This window comes from Chiloscyllium punctatum, chromosome 5 (assembly GCF_047496795.1).
Source record: "Chiloscyllium punctatum isolate Juve2018m chromosome 5, sChiPun1.3, whole genome shotgun sequence".
NCBI lineage: Eukaryota > Metazoa > Chordata > Chondrichthyes > Orectolobiformes > Hemiscylliidae > Chiloscyllium > Chiloscyllium punctatum.
Genome location: NC_092743.1, coordinates 111,972,320 through 111,993,843, shown reverse-complemented (window position 1 = coordinate 111,993,843; position 21,524 = coordinate 111,972,320). Strand labels below are relative to the sequence as shown.

At 39.3% G+C, this 21,524-nt stretch overlaps 1 protein-coding gene across 1 annotated transcript in view; it reads left to right on the top strand.

Moving 5' to 3' along the window:
• The window catches only part of itga9 (integrin, alpha 9), a 385,198-nt gene that overhangs the window by 46,162 nt on the left and 317,512 nt on the right, over nucleotides 1-21,524 (top strand). Inside the window, exons 6-8 of the mRNA XM_072571044.1 lie at nucleotides 14,621-14,750; nucleotides 15,896-15,981; nucleotides 20,417-20,479. Coding sequence (XP_072427145.1) covers nucleotides 14,621-14,750; nucleotides 15,896-15,981; nucleotides 20,417-20,479 — 279 coding nt within the window. The remainder of the gene's footprint in view (nucleotides 1-14,620; nucleotides 14,751-15,895; nucleotides 15,982-20,416; nucleotides 20,480-21,524) is intronic.

The following is a 21,524-nucleotide window of genomic DNA, read 5'->3' as shown; positions in this document are numbered from 1 at the left end:
TTGGAAACTGGTTTTTGCTAGAGTAATGTTCGCTTGTAGCAGAAATACTGATATACAGGACTGATCTAATTGAAAAGCCCCACACATCGCAATTTATGACGAACTGTCCTAACTTGACCATGTAAATTTAAAGTCAAAAGTCTGTTGATAGGCATTTGGCTTATGTGAATGCGCAGAAGGCTTTTGATTTGTTATTTATTAAGTGGATGTTCCTGGCAAATCAAATTCATAACTTATTGAACATTTCTAATTGGTGTTGAGCTTCTTGAGTGTTGTTGGAAATGTAATTATTCAGGCAGGGGAGAGTATTCCATCAGAATTCTGACTTGTGTTTAGCAGATGGAAGACAATTTTTGGATAGTCAGGAAATGAATTATTTACTACAGAGTTCCCAATTTCTGCCCTGTTGTTGTTGCCACAGTATTTCTAAAACCGTTCTGGTTGATATTCTGGTCAATGTTAACTCTGAGGATGTTGATGGTGTGGGCTTCAACAGTAGTAATATTATTGGATATCAAAGAGAGATGATTAGATTACCTCTTGTTGGACAAGGTCCTTGCTGGTCATTTTTGTGGTGTGACTATTACTTACCATTTATCAGCCCAAGCCTGAATGTTATCCAGATCTTCAGGCATGAGACAAAGACTGCTTCAGTATCTGAGAACTGCAAATAGTCCTGGACTCTGTGAATTTGTCAGTGAATATTCCCATTACCTGAGGTTGGGGCGGAAAGTGGTTGATGAAGCAGCTGGAAATGATTTGGTCTAGGACACTACCTTAAGGAACTTCTGTGATGATGCCGCAGCCTGATATGATTGCCCTCCCATTCAGCAACGTAATCTTGCTTTTGTGCAGGGTTTGACTTGAACTGATAATAGGTTTTTCCCTCTTTTTCACATTGACTTCAATTTTGTTCAAACTCTTTGGTGTCATACCTGGTTAAATCTTAAGGACTGAGTCTAACCTTACCTTAGACCTTGTTATGAAGGGAAGATCATTAACAACTGAAGATAATTGTGTCACATACCACTGTTATGAAGAGCTTCTGCAGCAATCTTCTGAGGCTGGGGTGATTGGTCTCCAGCATAGACAATAGTCTCTAAGCAATGGGAAATTTCCTGTTGATTTCCATTTTCCTCAGTTTGTTTTGATTTCTTAACTGCAAACTTGAACAACTGTCTCCTTCATGTCAAGGGCAATCACTCTCTTATGATCTTTTGAACTCAGCTTTTTTTTTGTTTACATTTGGACCAAAGTATTAATGGAATTGGATCCGAGTGGTTTTGGTGGAACCTAAACTGGTGAGTGGTTACTGATGTGTAAGTACCGTTTTATAGCACTGACGATGATATTTTCCATCAATTTGCTGATGATTGCAACAGATGAAGAGTTGGTAAATAGCCAGATTGGACAAACCTAAACAATTTGAATTTGTCAAGGAGATGCCTATGATGTAGAACAACTTGGCTGGCGACACAGCTTGTTCTGGAACTCTGGTTATCTGCACTGCAGCCAGGATTTTGGTGGGGTCCCAAGCTTTTACTGTATCTGGTACCTTCAGTTATTCATTCTATGACATGAAGGCAATCAATTTGACTGCCTTTTTTATGCAGGAGGACTTCAGGAGGCAGCCACAATGAGTCATCTACTCTGCAATCCTGGCTGAAAGTGGTAGCTGAAAGGCTTCAGCCTATTGCAGTCAGCAGCTGGACTCCATTATCATTGCAGATGGACACTATCACAGCACTTCCTGGTATTCAATTGTCCACCACCTTTAATGACTGGATATGTCAAAATTGATGTGATAAGTTGTTGTGTGATAGCTTAGCTTTGTCTACAGCATGCTGATTCAGTTTTATAGCATGCATGTAATCCTGTTCCGTAGCTTCACCAGGTTATATTTCATTTTTAGATCCTTCCCTGCACTCCTTACTGAAGTAGACATCGAGGCCAGGCCTGATGGTCATGGTGGAGTGAGAGTTATGCTGGACCATGAGGTCAAATTTAATTCTGCTGCTGCTGATACAGCAGCTCCTGACTGCCCAGTTCTGTTTGAATGGCTAGATCTGTTCTGAAGTTATTCCGTTAGCATAATAGTAATTTTACTTTTTGTTCATTCTTTCGATGCAAGTATCTGTGACAAGGTTGGCAATTTGTTGCCGATTGCAATCCTCCTTGAGGAGATTGTGTTAAGCCACTTTGTGGACCAGTCCTGGCGATATAGAAACACTCACATGGCTGTGACAAGAGAGTTTCAAAACTTTGACCCAGTGATTGCAAAGGATCACTGATTTCATTCCAAGTCAGGAATGTCTGAGATTTGGAGGGGAACTTGGAGTGGTAATGTTCCCCATTGTCTGTTGCAGCAGATCTTCAAGATGGTAGACAGTATGATGGAGTGTCTTCTTATTGTGAAGATAGAATTATTTCTCCATAAGTACTGTGTAGTGATCACTCATACAAATACTATCCTATCCAATAGGTAAATTAGAGTAGTATTTTTCTCTGAGTTGGTTCTCTGCTGCACACACAGTGAAGCAAATATATCTTTAAAAGTTCTGTCAGCACACTCACTCAAAATACTAAGTCTTGATCATGCATACTGAAATCCCTCCCTGCTCAGAATACATTGTGTCCATGAGTATCCTGATGCAATTGGAATTTCTGGGATTTAATCGCGAATGGATACATTTTTCTTCAAGGTTGATTTAAATTTTATCTCCTGTTTTTTTTATTCACCTATTCTGTGCATTAGCACATGCTTACTGCGATGATTTGTGCACCAGACTGCAAGTTCAGCCAACTGACCCTATGTCCAGTTGCCTTTCAATGTACTTTATAAGCTGTTGGTGTCTGGACTGTGAATCCACCTCAATTAATTGGTTCCAGTTGTCTTCCCCAATCCATGCCGGGAGGCGAAGAACTTTGGCAGACAATATGAATCAATGTTTGGTGCCTAAATTGAATTTATTTAACTCCACAAAGGGCTAATGCAGACTCTCAAAACTAAAATTTCTAAATCAGAAATTGAGAACACAATACTAGCTGGGGATTTGCTGAGAGGAACAAAATATTTGGTGCATTTTGAGTGGCTTTTTTTCTTTACAGATGACCTTTAGTTTGCATTAGTAATATAGTGCCTATGGCAACAGGAACATAACAAACGCCCTTGTGGATCACTGACTGCACAGACCACTGTTAATGTGAGACAAACAAAAAGCTTGTATTTATATAAAATGTGTTATTTTGTAGTTCTCAGAATTTCAAAATAATTACATCTTTTGACACAAAATACTGGAGCATTCTTTGAATGTATTTAGCAGGTTTCACCATATATTGAGAACTGACATGTCACTTTGCAGTAGTGAATGACACCACATTCCCTCCATAAATATTTTGTTTTTAATTCACTCACGGGATGTGGGCATCACTGGCTAGTTCAGCATTTGTTGTCCATCCCTAACTGTGCAGAGACCAGTCATGAGTCTGTCACATTTCTGTGGGTCTGGAGTTACACAGACCAGATCAGGTAAGGGCAGCTGATTCCCTTCCCTACAGGGGAAAAAGCTTTTCAAAGCTAGAGTATCCTGGATGACTAAGGATGTTGATGAGAAAATAAAGAAGAGAAAGGACATATGATGCATACTGTAATAATAATAATAGCATGATGGTTAGATTTTATTGTCACGTGTACTCCAGTACAGGAGTACATGATTTATTCAATGTCGTCATTCCCGGCGCCATCTTTCCTACATAGTAGGAGCACATTACTGCAGATGCTGGAATTTGTACTGAAAATAAAAAATGCTGGCAATTACAGCAGATTAGGCAGTATCCATGGAGAGAGAAAAAGCTGACGTTTCAAATCAGGATGACTCTTTATCAGAGCTGATGTGAAGTGTGGAGGGGGCAGTATTTTGTGCAATAGTGGGAAGGGAGGTGGATATTGTGGGAGGTAGAAAGTGTGTCGATAGTGCAGCTTAACTAATTAAAATGTAAGAATAGCAGAACAACGGTGTGTCTAACTGCCAGACTGAAAAGAACACAGTCCCACTGAGAGGGGACATGGTGACAGAAAATGTAACAATAAAGCTAAAAGAAAGGGAGAGAGTGGGAAGGGTTCATAATCTGAAGGTGTTAAACGCTATATTGAGCCCAAACTTTTGTAAAGTGCCTGGTCTGAAGCTGAGATGTTGTTCTTTCAGTTTGCGCTGTGATTTGCTGGAGCTTTGCAGCATGCCAAGGACAGACATGTGGGCATGCAGGCAAGATGCTGTGTTTAAAATGACTGACTATGGGAAAGTCCGAGTCATGCTTGCATATGGATCAGAAGTGCACTGCAAGGCAGTCACCCAGGCTGTGTTTGGTTTCCGAGGAATGAATAAAAATTAGCTGTCAAAGACATGTTTCTCATAGCAACCAACAAAAATGTTTACAAGAGCTGGGTCTAGGGCGAATCCAATGGCTTAGGTGTACATTTCAGTGTGTATGTGGAGAATTTACTCAAACCTTGTACTAAATCATCTAACCATTTAGCAAATTCTTGCTGTGCAGAACAGGTCATAGATAAGAGAAGTGTAAAGAGATGTCAATGTTAGGCATCTCATACACAGGTGAATGTTGTGAGCTGTGAGAATGAACCCTGTTGTTTATCTCATCAAACAGCTTGTTGTTGTTCAGAGGGTTGGGGTGGTCCATCAAGCATTTTCTTAGTTTGCTTTCAAGCAAATCTGTTGATTCATGGCATGCACTTGTTGTGATGATATTATGTTGCTATTGTTACATTGGTTAAGCATAGTCATCTCAGAATCCACTTGCACATCATGCAATGTAAATATATTGTTTCCTTTTGCATTTGAAATTTGTGTGAAATGTCCTAATGAGTGAAGATGAAAATCTTTGACAAATGGTTTTTTCCTTTGGTACACGTTCTCTGCATATTTGCACCTAATAATGTAGTTCTTCACTTTTTTGCAAATCATGGGGAAGTATAACAAGCTTCTCAAAAATGTAATGCCTCTACATAATATAACTTCAAATCATTAGACAAAATATGAAGCAAGTTAAACATTAATAACTGACTTTTATAACTAAGCTTAAACAACTTGAGTGCTTTATAACTTGTTTTCTTCACTCAAAAATAGTTATAGTACCACTGAATTTACCGGATGTATCTCTGTTTTGTGCATATGTCATTCATCATTCTCAGTGATGACTTGGCACAATATCCTTGTGATATTGTGCCTGATATTCTAAGGGTTATGCATGAGTTTGATATTGGTTTTATTGGCTTGCTTGTTAGTGGTGTTGATGACCTTTTCTGCTTTTCCAGTTCAGGTGTAAGTAAGAATATAGAGTCTATTCCTCCTGATATTTTACCAGTCTTTCTGCTACCTGTGCATTAACGATTTGTTGCACTGCATCCTCCAAATACTCAGGAGCAAGTATCTAGCTTGTCTTGTACTTTTTGCCATTGAATAGCTCTGCAGGCAATTTCATATCAGCCTCAAGAGGTATGATTCAAAGAGGTATGATAATAAGGCAAGGTTTTGTACTTCCTTCATTTCAGCATTTCATGAACATCTTCTTGACCATCTAACATGTATTTCTATAAAATCCTGTTGCGAGGGTTACGTGGTGCTGCGGTAATGATGTTGAACCCTTTTTGTTCAACCAATTTCTTGAACTCTTTTCAGGTGAACTGTGTTCCAATGTCAAACATTACTCTTTCAGAGATCTTGATTTCAGCATATAGCTTTGTACTGCTGACATAAGTGCTGTAACTCTCAAATCTTTCATCTTTCTGGTGACAGAGAATTTTGACTATTAGTCTGTTACTATGAGCTTTTCATCTTGGTCTCATCAGAGCTTGAACACATGAAACAGATTTGAACAAAGGGATACCATTTTATAAGTATGCAAAGATGGTGCTGATTAACTGGTCTATCATTAACATGGAGATGCAGCAAGAACAATTACTGATCAATCTTGATTCTCAGACTAGGCTGGTTGATTCTGATTGGCCAGGTTGTCTTCATGAGGCTGCAACAGAGGTTGACATTCTACATGACCTTTTCTTTGTACAAGATGCTCTAAGAGTGGCCATTTTGTTTTCTACATGATTCACTCCACTTTTCCTCGTTGCTTTGCCATTAATCTTGGTTGTTTTTATTCAATTTTTAATTCAGCACACAATCCATGTGGATTTAACTTTCAGTCGGTGGTGGTCACCATTTATGTCTTACAATTCCCAGAAGTTTGAAATAATCGTGCTTTTAGACACAATTCTGGAACTCTCAATGACTGTATTTCACAGTTCTCATCGTGTGCTGTGGACTGATGAATTGTTTTGTGACACCTGGTTGCTGAGTGTGGCATTCTGCACATACCTGTGCACAGCAATATCACTGCTATCTCTTAATGCAGAATAATATGACGTAAAGATGTCAACTACTTGGAAAAACTTCTGTGGACTTGTCAAGGGACTTGTATGAATACTTTTCTACAACAATTACCTTGTGGATTTAAATCATGGAAGTGAGTTATTCAGCTAAACAAAAAGAATTTTTTGGCTTCAAATGCTCCTAACTCCAAATGCAGACCTATCTAAAGCATCAGCTAAGCAATAGTCTAGACACTTTGTAAATAATCACAGCTGTTGTAGGAGCAGAAGAGTGCTGAATGAGCTTATTAATTCTCTTGAACTAACCTGGAATCTCCAGGAATTAAAATATTAATCTTACAGGCAGTGCTGTTAGCAGCTTGGGAGCAATATCTGGGGTGTTGAAAATTGTGGTTTGGTTATCTTTGATATTTTGAATCAGTTGGAGGTTAAAAGAAGACTATTTATTTAACTGAGTTGCTAAACTAATAGCTGAAACATAGAAGATGCTTTGGGAACATGATTAGGTGTGTGCTGAGATGTTACTTCTCCTTGTGGGAGTGTCAAGGACCAGAGACATAATCTCAGAATAAGGGGTTACTCGTTTAAGACCGAGACTAGGAGGAATTTTTTTTCTGTGACAGATCTTGGAATTCTTTACTATAGAGGTCTCTTGGAGCTGGGTCATCATATATTTAAGGCTGAGATACATTTTTTTTATTCAGTAAGGGAGTCTAGGATTATGGGGAAAATGCGAGAAAGTGGAATTGGGGCTTACTAGATCAGCCTTGATCTCATTCAATGCAGAGCCAACCCAATGGTGAATGGTTTACTTTTGCTCCTACAGTTTATGGGGTTATGGATGATTGTATTGGTTAAAAAGAGTGTTCACTTTCTAGTGGCATTAGTAGGACTGTGAGCGTTTTTTTGTTTAGAGGCATAATGTGATGGGGTGAAACCTCTCTCAATAAATGAGTGAGAAACCCAAATGGCTAATGACTCTGGTCGGCCTGTGTAGATGAAGATGTTTGGAGATCAAGCATGACTACCATTTAATGACTGAATGAAAGAATCACAGAGTTAAAACAAACAAACATCATGAATTCTAAGCCAGTTTAGCAATGATCTCTGTCTGCAGCTCCTGTAATAGACCCATGGGAAGCAGATCTTTTATTTAGATTGTACAAGTTTCACAAGAGAAACAGCTGGGAGGAAATGCATTTGTTATTACTGTTCTAGGTGTTAATGGATATCCACAAAACAAATGCACAATGTTACTTTGTATTAAAAGCATAAAAACCTAATTTACTGAAGAATGACCACAAGCCTTCTAAGAATTTTAAAAATATGACTAACTCACTAACTGCATTGAAGGAAGAAATCCTCCTTTGCCACCTCAATCTGATTGCCTTGCATCTCCAGTAACAGAGCCATGGAGTCATACACCATGGAAGCAGACCCTTTGGTCCAACTTGTCTATGCTGACTGAATTTCCGAAACTAAACTAGTCCCATTAGACTGTGTTTGTTTGGCCCATATCGTGCTTAACCTTCCCTACTCGTGTACCTGTCCAAATGATTTTTTAAAAGTTGTAACTATATCTGCATCTACCACTTCCCCTCTGGCAATTCACTATAGTTGAATCATATTACCAGTTGCTTTGCCAACATCTCAGCTCAGAGAAAGTGAGGACTGCAGATGCTGGAGCTCAGAGTCGCGAGTATAGTGCTGGAAAAGCACAGCAGACCGGGCAGCATCTGAGAAACAGGAGAATCGACGTTTCGGGCATAAGCCCTCCATCAGGAACAAGGCTTGTGGGTCGGGTCTGAGAGATAAATGGGAGGGGAGTGGGGTTGGGGTGAGGGAGCTGAGAAAGTGATAAGTGGATGAAGGTGAGAGAGAAGATAGTTCAGAGGGGGCAGTGATGGACGAGTATGGAGGGTGGTGCTGAGTTGGAGGCTTGGGACTAGGATAATATGGGACAAGGGGAAATGAGGAAGCTGTTGAAATCCACATTTATCCTGTGTGGTTGCAGGGTAGCAATGTCATCTACAGCATCCGTTGCATCTGGTATGGTCTCCTCTACATCGGGGAGACAGGAGGTCTTCTTGCGGACTGTTTCAGAGAACATCTCTGGGACACCCACACCCACCAACCCCACCATCCCGTGGCTGAACACTTCAACTCCTTCTCCCACTCCGTCAAAGACATGCAGGTCCTGGGCCGCCTCCACCGACAAACCCTTACCACCTGATGCCTGGAGGAAGAAGGCCTCATATTCCTGCAACCACTTGGGATAAATGTGGATTTCAACAGCTTCCTCATTTCCCCACCCCCACATTATCCCAGACCCAAACCTCCAACTTGGCACCGCCCTCCATACCCGTCCATCACTGCCCCCCTGACCTATCCCCTTCTCTCTCACCTTCTGCTTTGGAGATGACGGTGTTGGACTGGGGTGTACAAACTTAAAAATCACACAACACCAGGCTATAGTCCAACAGATTTAATTGGAAGCACACTGGCTTTCAGAACGTCGCTCTGAAAGCTAGTGTGCTTCCAACTAAACCTGTTGAACTATAACTTAGTGTTGTGTGATTTTTAACTCTCTCCTTTTATCCACCTATCGCTTTCCCAGCTACCTTCCACTCAACTCCACCCCCTTCCCATTTATCTCTCAGCCCCAACACACAAGCCTCATCTTTGATGAAGGGCTTATGCTCAACATCAATTCTCCTGTTCCTCGGATGCTGCCTGACCTGCTGTGCTTTTCCAGCACCACACTATCAACATCTCAGCTGTAAGCTATCAGTGAAGAAGTTGAATGAAAAACGATTTGCATACTACCAAAGAAATTCAAAACTCTTTGGACTAGTATTCTCAGATGGAAGTATAGGGGGAAGGGTTTAAGAGATTGTAGAGAAGGGCTTGTAATGGAAGCATGAAGCATGTGGCTATATTTGTGTTCTGGAACTGTGTGGTTAGTTTGGCAGTGGCGATCATGATCATCATGCTGCCAAACCTGGTGATAAATAACCTAACCAGTTGTGAACCAGGAGTGGAGATGAGGACTTTACCAGAAAAATAACCAGCATGAGGGAACAATAGTTTCGCTGGAAATGAGAATAAGAATCAAACATGAGATGAGTAGGATTCTGAAGGTTGATAGTTGCAGAAATGTCAGGGTGACTGGTGGATGAAAAATTGGGTATTTGGAAATGTCATTCTAAGTTACTAGACAAGTTCTTGGAGTAGGCAAATAGGTGGCAGGTGACTTTCAATGCAGAGAAATGCAAGCTGATGCATTTTCACTGGAAGAACATGGAAAGACAGTTTAAGTATAATTTTAAAAGGGGTGCAGGGAGCAAGGGACCAGGGTGTATATGTGCAGTTACCATTAAAAGTGGCAGGACAGGCAGTGAGAGCAGTCAATAAAGCACGGTGTTCTCAGTTTTATAAATCTAGCGGAGTCAGTCACCTTAGTCGGCTGGATGGCTGGTTTGTGATGCAGAGTGACATCAACAGGACCGATTCATTTCCACACTGAGGTCACCATGAAGTCCTGTCTTCTCAATCTCTCCCTTTTGCCTGAGGTGAGGTGATGCTCAGGTAAAATGCACCACCAATTGTCTCTCACTAATGAGAAGGCAACTCTATGGCTTTCTGGGACAATGGTGACCACTATTAAGAGGGGCACAGAGCAAAAGAGCAAGGAACTTGTATGAGACACTTGTTAGATATTTGGAATATTGTCTGGGGTTCTGGATTTCATTAAATAGGAAGGATGTGAACGTATTGGAGAGTGTGAGAAATGATTTCCAAGAATAGTTCCGGGGTGAGTAACTTAGGTTATGAGGATAGGTTGAAGGAGTTGGGACTGTTTTCCTTGAAGAGAGGAAGGCTGAGAGAAGATCTGATAGCAGTTTGCCAAATTATGAGCAAGCTGCCCAAACAAAGTGGGGAGGGCAAACCGTTTCCAATCGAGTGGAGCAAAAACAAGAGGACATAAAGTTAAAATGATGTGCAAAAGGAGCAGCTATGATGTGATTATTCTTCACTGAATGAGTATTTAGTGCATGGAATGAATGCCTGCAAGAGTGGTAGAGGCAGGTTAAATTGAGAAATTCAAGCGACAAAATCCTGTCTTGTTGAGCTTACCATTCATCATGTTATGTAACACTTATCCCTGTACTAAATAAGATGGATTCAGAACAGGTATAGCAGTTCAAAACTGGGCATTCTTGAGGCACCATGAGCCATCAACAACAGCAGAATTATATTCAACCACAGTCTGTAATCCCATGACCCACCATAGCCCTCACTCAACCATTATAACTGAAGATAGCAGGAGAGAATGGCATACCTAAAAGTTAGGTGTCAACAGAGTGAACAGAATTGGGTGTGTGCTAAATTGTGGAGGCAGTATAAGGTAGACAGGGCAAAGCCACCACACAACCATTGGATCAGATCAAAGCTCTGTCGTCCTGCCACGTCTAGTTGTGAATGATGATGGTCAATGAAACAACTAACTGGAAGGCAAACCTTCATAAACATTCCCATACTCAATGATGGGGAACTGAGCATGACCGTGCAAAGAACAAGTTCAAGTGAATTACAGCTATCTTAGCCAAAGTACTGAGTGAATGATCCTTACTCACTTTCTCCAAGTGTCCTCAGAATTGTAGATTTAGCCAATTTAATTCCTATTGCATGACGTCAGGTGAGGCACTAAATACAACAAAAGCTCGACTGGACAACATTCCAAAGTAATGTTCAAGAGTCATCATTAAGAGTTAGTTGCCAAGTTGTTCTAATGCAGCTACAATACCGGCATCTACCAATCAATGTGGAATATTGCCCAGATTTGTCACATCCACCCAAAAGCAGGACAGATCATCTTGATCTCAGGTTTAATCTGTTGGAACTCCTCCAGGTAAAGTTTTGGCCCAACCATCTTCAGCTGTTTCAACAATGGCTTGGATTAATAATTGGCAATTAGTTTTTGTGCCAAACAAATGCCAGGCAATGACCATTTCCAACAAGAGAATTTAATTAGCTTGTGACGTTCAAAAGCTTTGCCAATGCTAAATCCTCTTTCATCAATATTTTCACTATGGAGCAGAACCGGAATTAGCTATTTCAATGCTTTGATTACTGAGGTGTAGTTAGTGAAAGATAAAATCTTTTGAAGTATTGAGAAAAGATATGGTTGCAAGAAATCTCAATGTGAACTGGATCAGTCAGACTGGAGCTAATAAGCAAAGAGGAATGGAAACATTAGTGGGAGCTATCTGTCCAGGCATCTAACCAATAGTGTAAGGTTAGTGATGGCATTATATAGCAATTTACAAATGAATGCAACACAATGCTGTGGTAATCTATCTATAGACGATACAAACCACATTAGCAATAATACTATTGTTGAGTATGTACTGGATACTTTTTTAGATAAAGAGCTCAAGAACAGGCTATCCTAGATTTTGTTGCACCTCGCCAAGATCATCTGTATACCTCCACTTCAAACAACCACCAAACCTTAGAGACCATCATTCGCAAAAAATTATCAGCCTTCAGGACATCATCGACCACAACACCACACAACCTTGCTGTGGCAAATGATGCAGACATGTATGACCACCGAGATGGTTACTTTTAACCTGCATGGGATCACCACCCTCCATGTACGTGGCAAGTACTCATGTGACTTGGTCGATGTTGTCTATCTCATGCGCTGCAGGCAAGGATTCTCTGAAGTATGATACATTGGTGAGACCATGCAAACGCTACGACAATGGATGAATAGACAACACACAACAGTCACCACAGGAGTATTCCTTCCCAGTCAGGGAACACTTCAGCTGTCAAGGACATTCAGCCTCTGATCTTCGGGGAAGCGTCCTCCAGGGCAGCCTTTGAGATACACAACAATGCAGAATCACCAAGCAGAAACTGGTAACCAAGTCCTATCCCCATGAAGACAGTCTCAGCCATGATCTTGGGTTTCTGTTGTGCTACATGTGACCCCAGCACACTATTCTGAATTTGTAAAATCTTCCTTACTGTTTTGACACCATCACCTTGAAATATTGATTATGATCTCTCTACCTTAATTAGTTTGCATATTACTTATTATTTTGGTTAGACGCTTGGCGTAAATCTTCTACAATCATGTTATTCCAGTCATTTGGTTTGTCCTCGAGCACCACCTTATTTTTAATTTTTTGTAATAATTTCTCTGCCTCATTTAATTGCATTATAGATCACCCCTACACTTGTTGTTCAGCTGTTGACACTTTACTCACACAGTCTGACACTCTTGATCACATGCAGAGACCTATTTTTCTGCCTGTCGACACTCCACTTGCACGATTTGTATGATCTTTTGATCTCCCTGCCTATAAATTCTGTGTCTATATTCTTTTCTTCACTTCTCCTGATGCAAGGGGCAGTGCCCTGAAAGCTTATGATTTCAAATAAACCTGTTGGACCATAACGTGGTGTCATCTGACTTCTGACCTTGTCCACCCCAGTCCAACATCAGCACCTCCACATAAAACAAAGAAAACCTATAAAGCTAGTTTTAAGTCTGGGGTCTGACTTGTTGAGTTGTGGCATCAGTTGGGATCATAATGATTTGTGATTATTTTTGTTTTCTATGCCAGTGTTCCCAGAGCAGGATTCCACCAGCATTACGATAAAGTTTTTTTTATATCCAGTAACTCCATAATATCTTTCAGTATCAGCCTAGATCATCTAGTTGAGACCTAGACTCGTTGAGGCCTTGACTCGTAACCTTTTTGGCTGGGGGGGATTGCTACCAGTCGTCTAGATTGACACATATGACTGGCTATTGTACAATGATGTTCATGGCTTATGTATTTTTGAATGTAAAAATTTGAGATGTTAAAGCAGGCAGATACTTTGGAATTTAGCAACACAAGGTTGAGGATCAGGTGGAAACTTAGCAGAATTTTTCTTCAGGAGACTACATGGTTGTGGTTGAGTTTTCGACAAGATGTGTGAAATATGGTCTGCGGAAGGAATGCATTTAATTGGTAAAATAATCTCCAATAAGTGTGCCACAATATTTTACACTCTTTCAGGAGAAGAATGAAATGTAGGAGCTCAGAGAGAGCACAAAGCGAGTAAATATAACACTTGTGCTCAAATACTATGTTGTTTCATGTATTTTACATTCTTGTTTTTGGCTAACATTTTAAAACTTGAAGGAATAGGGAAGAAGAAAATAGCAAGAAAAATTGGATTATGAAACCAAAACTCTGCTTTTATACCTTAGTTTGCAACTCAGTATTATGGCCAGACCAAGTATCTCTTAGGCCAGTAAGTTGAGTTATTTAAACAGTTATTCATCTAATTCCAAGCTGTTGAAAGACTTATTAGAGATTCAGGGAAAACATTTTGAATTTTGAAGAATTAAAAGCAGTGAGGGGTATTATGTTCAGCTAGGATGCAGCCAGGAAATTGGACACACATTACACTAGAAATTATATTTTTTTCCAAGTGAGGTTATACTTTAGATTTAAGTTATAATTTACTTACATATTCAGGGACACAATATATTGGTCAGCATAACTTTTCTATTACTTAATACAAATTTTTAAAATTTATTGGTTTTAAGTGGTAAGTCAGCACCATTTTAATAATTATAGTTTAAAATTGGAGGCCTTACAACAAAGCACGCTCTCTTCTTGAGCTTGTCCAGTCATCCGTCTGTGAGTAGCCTGGGTTTTTAATCGCTGAAAAGAATTTAAGAAAATGCTACTGAGCATTTAATAGTTTCATTGTTGTGCAGCAGTTAAAACTGAGTACTGCCCATACTGAGTGTAATTTGAAGACACTCCCTGAATGAAAGAAATTGACGGAATCATGGTATCTTTGTTTCCATCCAGGTTTTTGTTTGTTTTGTGTGTAGAGCTGCTTTGGTTGATTTTTATTTGAAACCAGCATTAATTATCATAACTTGATATATGACTGATGAAACTTGAGTTAACATTACACAACACGTAATGCTGGTTTGGACAATTTTACCTTAATTGTGTGACCTCTAGGCCACAGGCATTGATGATATTATGAACTGCTAATTTAGCAAAGGTCCCACATTGGCAAAACTTCATGTTCATTTTCTGTGTATTGATGCTGTTTGTATGATTAATGATCATCAGATCCATGTGATATTGACAACACTTTAGTAGCCTTAACATATGCTTTATTTTGTAGGATCTAGTTGTAATGGGGGCACCTGGCTCATACTATTGGACTGGCACTGTCAAAGTTTATAGTCTGAAAGATGGAAAGTATTATCACTTTGAGGATTCAATCAATGGACCCAGCCATTACCGTTACCTTGGTAAGTATTTGCACCACAGTAATAGAGTTGTGGCAAAACATTTTTTGCTTTAGAATATTTTAAATGAGTGAAGTTATAATCAGGCCAAACTGAATTCAAAATGAAGCAAGTTGGGGGAGTCTCACTGCATTTTGTTCTGGTGTCAGTGGGGTAGATCTTCCACTTTTCAGTCTGGGGACTAAATGCAATAAACAATGCCTTTTATCACATATCTTTGTTCTTCTGCTAAATCTTCAAATCTTCACTGATATCTTTTCTAAAACAAAAATCACAGGACATATTTTGGAGAAAGAAATGCACAACATGTTTATATTTTTTCTCAAATTAAGAGATGGAACATTAAGTTTTGACGTTGTTGTATATTGGCATTTAAAAATGCCAAACATGTCTTTCTAGAATCAGACAACTTGTCAAAAAGCTTATTATTAATGCAAGATGTATAAATGTATAGAAATATGTGATATTCTGGACCATCAGACTATGTAATGCCTGAGATTTGCTTTGTGGCCAGGGCACGGGGTGCTGAATCGCTTTCAGGTGATAATGTTCGCCCCTTTCTGCAGGATTCAGAAATATTATGTATTTATAAAAATTCATTAGAGTATTCAGGGATCATGAGTTGGTTAATTTATTCTTCTGCAGCCTGTTCGAAGCTTCAAATTATTTTTACAGTGGATGAAGATCCACTTGGTATGAATTAGTTGGCAGTGGGGACGTGCATTTGTCCATTGGCTTAACTTGCACACTCATCATTTGACCCATTTTACATTTGGACTCCATTTCATAGTTGTACATAAAATCTAAATAGCAGTATTAGCCTCACAATATCACATAAGAAATTAAGGTTACTGGAATACTTGTGTTCAATTGAAGCACTAAAGGGTTGTCGCTTTTTTTTCTAAATGGTAGGAGGGAAGAACTAAAATAAGATCAGAGGCTGCTTTCACATAGCTTTGTTTTTGCAGGAAGTATTTGGATTCAATTTTCTCAGAGTTGCCATACACTGACAAATATAGTTGAAGTTGCTGAATCTATTTGTTTACATTGAGTTAGTGGGACTGAATGGTGCTTGCTGAAACTGGTCTTGCTGTTAATTTGAACCAGCTGGACTATTCGTTCATTATTCTCCTCTTTTTCCCATGTAGGATATGCAGTGACTACCGGCCATTTCACACAACCTAGTTCTTTGGAGATTGTCGGTGGAGCCCCACAGGATGAAGGCATTGGAAAGGTATATGTCTGAAAGTATAAACAGTCCAGTCATCCACTTGTATCACAAAAGGCCTTCATGAATGTACTATACTGCTGTATTTCCAGACTCATTCTACTTTTCCAAATGCAACTGTGTCATAAAGGGAACATTTTGACATTGTTTATTTATTCAGTTTTGTTTGTGGTGTTATGAGTTTTACTTTTCACTAGTAAGTTCAGAACATCTGGATCCAATCGTTGACCAGCAGCTGCAATTATAAATGTGTCTAATTGTGTTCAGTTAGTGTGTGGTGCAGATTAATGGAGACTTCTTATTGTACAAAGATTTTGCTTACATCCCAGTCCTGTTTCCCCTAGCCATTGTTCCAAACTGGAAGTGAACTGGAACCTCCTCTACTTCAAGAGATAACAATGTATTGTTAATAGATTCCTCCAATCTTGATTTATGAGATTGCTCTCATGCTGCTGCTCCTTTTGCAGTTATCTGAAGTTATCTCTGAATCTCCAATGGGATCAATCCCATCCCAGGTGTATGAAAGATGTATGAATTGGATCAGTGTTGAAAGGTGAATGTTGTAAAAATATGCATGGTTGTTTCTCATGATTTTCTATCTATTGCAATTAACAGACAGACTATAGGAATAGTTTGCAGTTTCTTGATTTCCTCAAATGTATCAATAGAGAGTTTCTTTGTTGGATTGTGTATTTTTGAACCTCACTGTTTAGTCTCAATATCCTCTCACTGCATTAGTTACTATTCATTTGAAGGTATAGAACATAAAAATAAATTTTATTTTACTTCTGATCAGGACACTAAGACACAAATTAAAGGGCTACTTCTGGGTCAGGCAGCAAATTAACTTGCTCAACACTCTTCACTGGTACTGATCATGTACCCACATTTTCTTTTTTATTGGGTTGGCCATAAACTCCACAGAACATGACCATTTGGGTAGATTTGAAAATCACCGAACGTGCAAGAGCTTTTTGAAAGGCCTGCATGTGTGGTACATCGCAGATTTCAGCGGAGCCAAGAGCATGCATCTTGGAGGAAGCATTACTCTTTGGCTACTCATCTCACTCTCTCCTGTTCTCATTCTCTCATGTCAGGACTGTGGGCACTGTTTTCCTGTCATGAGCTCACACATATGAGAATGCAGTAAATATTCATAGCACAAGATGCTTTCAAGGCACTGTTGCTGACACAGGCCAAATCAATCAGTCAGTTGTACACAAATAGATCAAGCAAGTGCCAAAAATCTAACGGAATGGGGGCATTTGGTTGACAAGGTGTAGGATGTTTCCCAGATGCCAGGTTTTACAAATTACATGCACATTAAATGGCATGTATTCACCCTACCAACTATTGAACCTGCTTTGCACACTTCTGACAGGCAAGATACATTGCTGTCCTTTGGGACGACCTTAATTTCCAAAAGGAACAATTGTATTCAGTTCCTTCTCATGCAACGACATTTCAGTTTTGAGATATTTCTATTTCAAGAATATTTCTAAACTTGAGATTTATTTGGTGAAACACAATCAGGATAGTAGGGCAGGATGATGTTCTGCAATTGCAGCATAGAGATGCTGTGGGTCCCAGCGGACTTTCGTCCAAGCTTTGGACACTGCGATGCTTTGGAGGGTGAGGGAAGTTACCTGGATACTTTGTTCCATCAGGTGTCCTGGTGTTCTCCTTCAGAGAGAGATGTCCAATTTGGTCCACAGGGACACAATGTTGTAACAGCAAGTGCAGTATGGGGGCTCAGAAGAATCAACGGAGAAGCTTCTTGCACCTGTGCGGACATGAGCAATGACTGACTGTACAGTTCAGCTGATGCCTGCATTTGTAACATCCTAGAATAACAAAATATCTATGTTGAGTTATGCTGGGAGTTGATGCTAATTATTCAACTTGGCCACAGTCCTATCAGTCAGATTGCTTTGCTGGCTTGGATTAGCCAGTTAGTTCATTCATTCCGATCACAAATTTCTCCAGTTTCCATGTGGTGGTGTAAGGAATTGTGAGACAAAAGGACAGCCTGATTTTTGCATTTTGTTCTGTAGTAGTGATCTGTGAGTTTGCTCATATGACTGCTCGTATGATTATTGATGAAAACATTATGTCAATGTGACAGTACTTCCTGACAGAGAGGAAGGAAATAAATGACAGTACTGCTTTCTTGAGCTGTTCTCTTTGTTACTTCATGAGAGAAAGTGAGGACTGCAGATGCTGGAGAAGTCAGTATCGAAAAGTGTGGCACTGGAAAAGCACAGCAGGTGAGGCAGCATCTGAGGAGCAGGAGAGTCGACGTTTCGGGCATAAGCCCTTCATCAGGAATGCAGAGGGGGAAAGGTGCTGAGATAAATAAGGAGGTCGAGGTAGGGGGATGGTAGCTAGGCAGGTGAAAGGTGGATGCAGGTGGGTGATAGGTCGTTGGGGAGAGTGGAGCGGACAGGTGGGAATGAAGATGGACAGGTCAAGAGGGCAGTGCCAAGTTGGAGGGTTGTGCTTTACTAGTGCCACACTTTTTTCAACTCCTTGTTACTCCATGCCTACATGACAGGTACACATAGGAAAGCACTTGCAAACATCATCCTCACAGCTGATGGTCATGCTTAAAATTTAAATAATTTATCTGCATTGGAAGTGTAAAAGAGAAGCCCACAAAACTAATAGTCCAGTCCAAAAAATGGACATTTATTGAGTGTATGAAAAATAAATATTGAAACAATATTAAGCCTTCATTATTTAATATTTTAAGCCTCTTAGTGTCTCACTCAGACATTACTGCCATAATATCCTTTACTCACTGGTATTTTCCAACAGATTTCTTGTCACTAACATGACAACTATGATAATTCTCCAACAGATTAAGTAAGTGCGTAGGCTCTTGGCTAACCATTTTCATTCAAGATTCATAGTTTAAAGCTATACTGATGACATTTAGCATTTGAGGGTACATGGAGGCTTTCAGCAGGCTGTGACAGGCTAAGTAAATGGTCTGGAACATGACAGAGTACAATGTACCTAACTGTGAAGTCATGCAATTTAATTGAAAAAAAATAATGTTTCTTAAATAATGATAAGTCTGAATGCCCAAAGCATTTGGGTGTCATTGTCTATAAGACACTAAAGGTTGTATGTAAGGTGCAGCAAGTCATTGAAAGGCATTTATTTCAAGGGAATTAGTGTACAGGAGTTAAGGATGTCTTGCAGTATTTGTACAGAACCTTGGTGAGACCTCATTTGGAATACTATTGAAAAATTATCATCTCTCCACTGAAGGAAAGCTTTAATTGTCATGGAAGGAGTTCAACAGAGGTTCACCAGATTAATCCCTGAGATGGTGGGACCCTTTTATAAGGAGAGAAAATTGGTTCTGTATTTTCTACAGTTTTGAAAAAATGAGAGATGATCTATGGAAACTTATAAAGTTCTTGCAAGGTGTGATAGGGTGGCTGTAGGTTGCATTTTCCTTGACTGGTGACTCACTTTCAAGATGTGAGACAAACCATTGAAGTTGGAGATGAGAATGAATTTTGTCACTCCGATGTTAATTAATATTTGGGATTCTTTACCCTAGAGGGCTGTGGAAGCCCAATCATTGAGCAGGTTCAAGACAGACAGGTTTCTGGAATCCAATAACATTAGGAACATAAGACTGTGGTAAAGTGGTGTTTAAGAGAAAATCAGCGATGATTTTGAATGGTGGGACAGGTTCAGTGGGCTAAATGGCCTGCTCCTGTTCCCATGTGACATCATTTATAGTTCGAACAATGCCAGAATTGAATAGAGACTGATGTTTCAATTGGTTTGGTTTAGGTTTTGAAATATGTGAAATTATTTGGAAAGCTTTTCCCTGTGAGCGTACTAAAGCTTGATACAGTTATGTTACTTTCCCCATCACCATGTTTGGTGTGTCACGACAAAAGTATCATCAAAGGTTGCTTTCTATTTGTCTCTTTGTAGTTTGCTAAGAGCTTTTTTGTGAAGTAAATGACCTTTAAATAACTAATTTGGATTTGACAACAGTTGCAAATACTTATGCCTCTACAATTGCAAGACATTTCTCCCATTGTAAAAGGTTACACTGGCCAATTCTTTCACATCCATAATGCTAACTTGTACATATTGTTAGTTTGCTTACAATGAGCTTTCAGCAAGCAGGCACTACATCAGGAGTGAGACGGCACAATGGTACCTCTCCATTATACAATATTGTCAAACTAAAGTCAAAATTAACACCCATCTAATGCATAAGCCTGACCCACTTATCATACATTTAAAACTCAATTTGGGCATTGTTAGAAACAATATACATTTGTAAAGAATTTCTGAGCATGGTCATTTAATTGCCATTACTCATCTTTCACTCCAAAATGAAAGTTTATTATGTGGCTTGTCTAATTGTGGTTGATGCAATATAATGCCATTTGATTTCCTTTTCTAGGTTTACATATTTAAGATTGGCAATGGCAAACTTACGGTGATTTTCACAATTCCAGGAAAAGAGGTTAGTTTTTTTCAGAGAATTGATGTTTTGTTATATTCCTGCTTCTTGCTGGCACCTGCTTATAAATTCGGTTTAAAGGTGACAGGATCACTGGGCTGCATTTTGAACATGGTGCTTGCGTTTCTGATGAGGTAAAGCTAACTTTAGTCTAAAAGAAAATAAAACCTGCATATATCCCTGGATACTCACTATATTTCCCTCGTCTGAAGAACAACCAATATTCACTGGTTTTTGTACTTAGCCAGCTTCACATCCATAATGCTAACTTGTACATATTGTTAGTTTGCTTACAATGAGCTTTCAGCAAGCAGGCACTACATCAGGAGTGAGACGGCACAATGGTACCTCTCCATTATACAATATTGTCAAACTAAAGTCAAAATTAACACCCATCTAATGCATAATATTCCCTTCAACTTTTCTGACAAGTCTGTTGTATGATACTTTGTCAAACACTTTTTGGAAACCCAGCAGCCATCATATCCTTGGCAGGTTAGCTAAGTATGATTTGCATGAACAAGCCAATGCAGAATTTCCTTAATCAGTGTACATTTGTCCAAATGACTGTTACTATTTAGAAAATTTGTAAGTAGCGGTCTGGGATCTGTCAATCTGTGCAACCTATTGGTAATATCCAGGCCAGAAATGCACATTTGTAACATTGTACCCTTAATTTAATTGAGGTGGAGATGGAAGAGATAGTTTTGGGGGACAAATTGGAGTGGATAATATGATTGACCACAGCAATACCAATGAAATGAGCTTGATTGTTAGGAGGAAAACAGAAAATCAAGGAACAGATAATTGTTTTTTTGTATTTGTCATTGGGTGTGAAGAACCTGATTTAAAAAAAAGTATTCCCAGAAAGGGAAGGAGATCTTCTGATCTGGAAAGGGCTCGGATTTTTTAGAATTGGCACTTTTTGAGATGGAGTATAATTCTAAAGATCTTAATTTCTAATCCACTGATGTTCTCAATCTTACATTTGAGTTTTCCATTTTTTAAATTTCCAATGCATATTCTAATATGCAATTGCTTGTGTTCT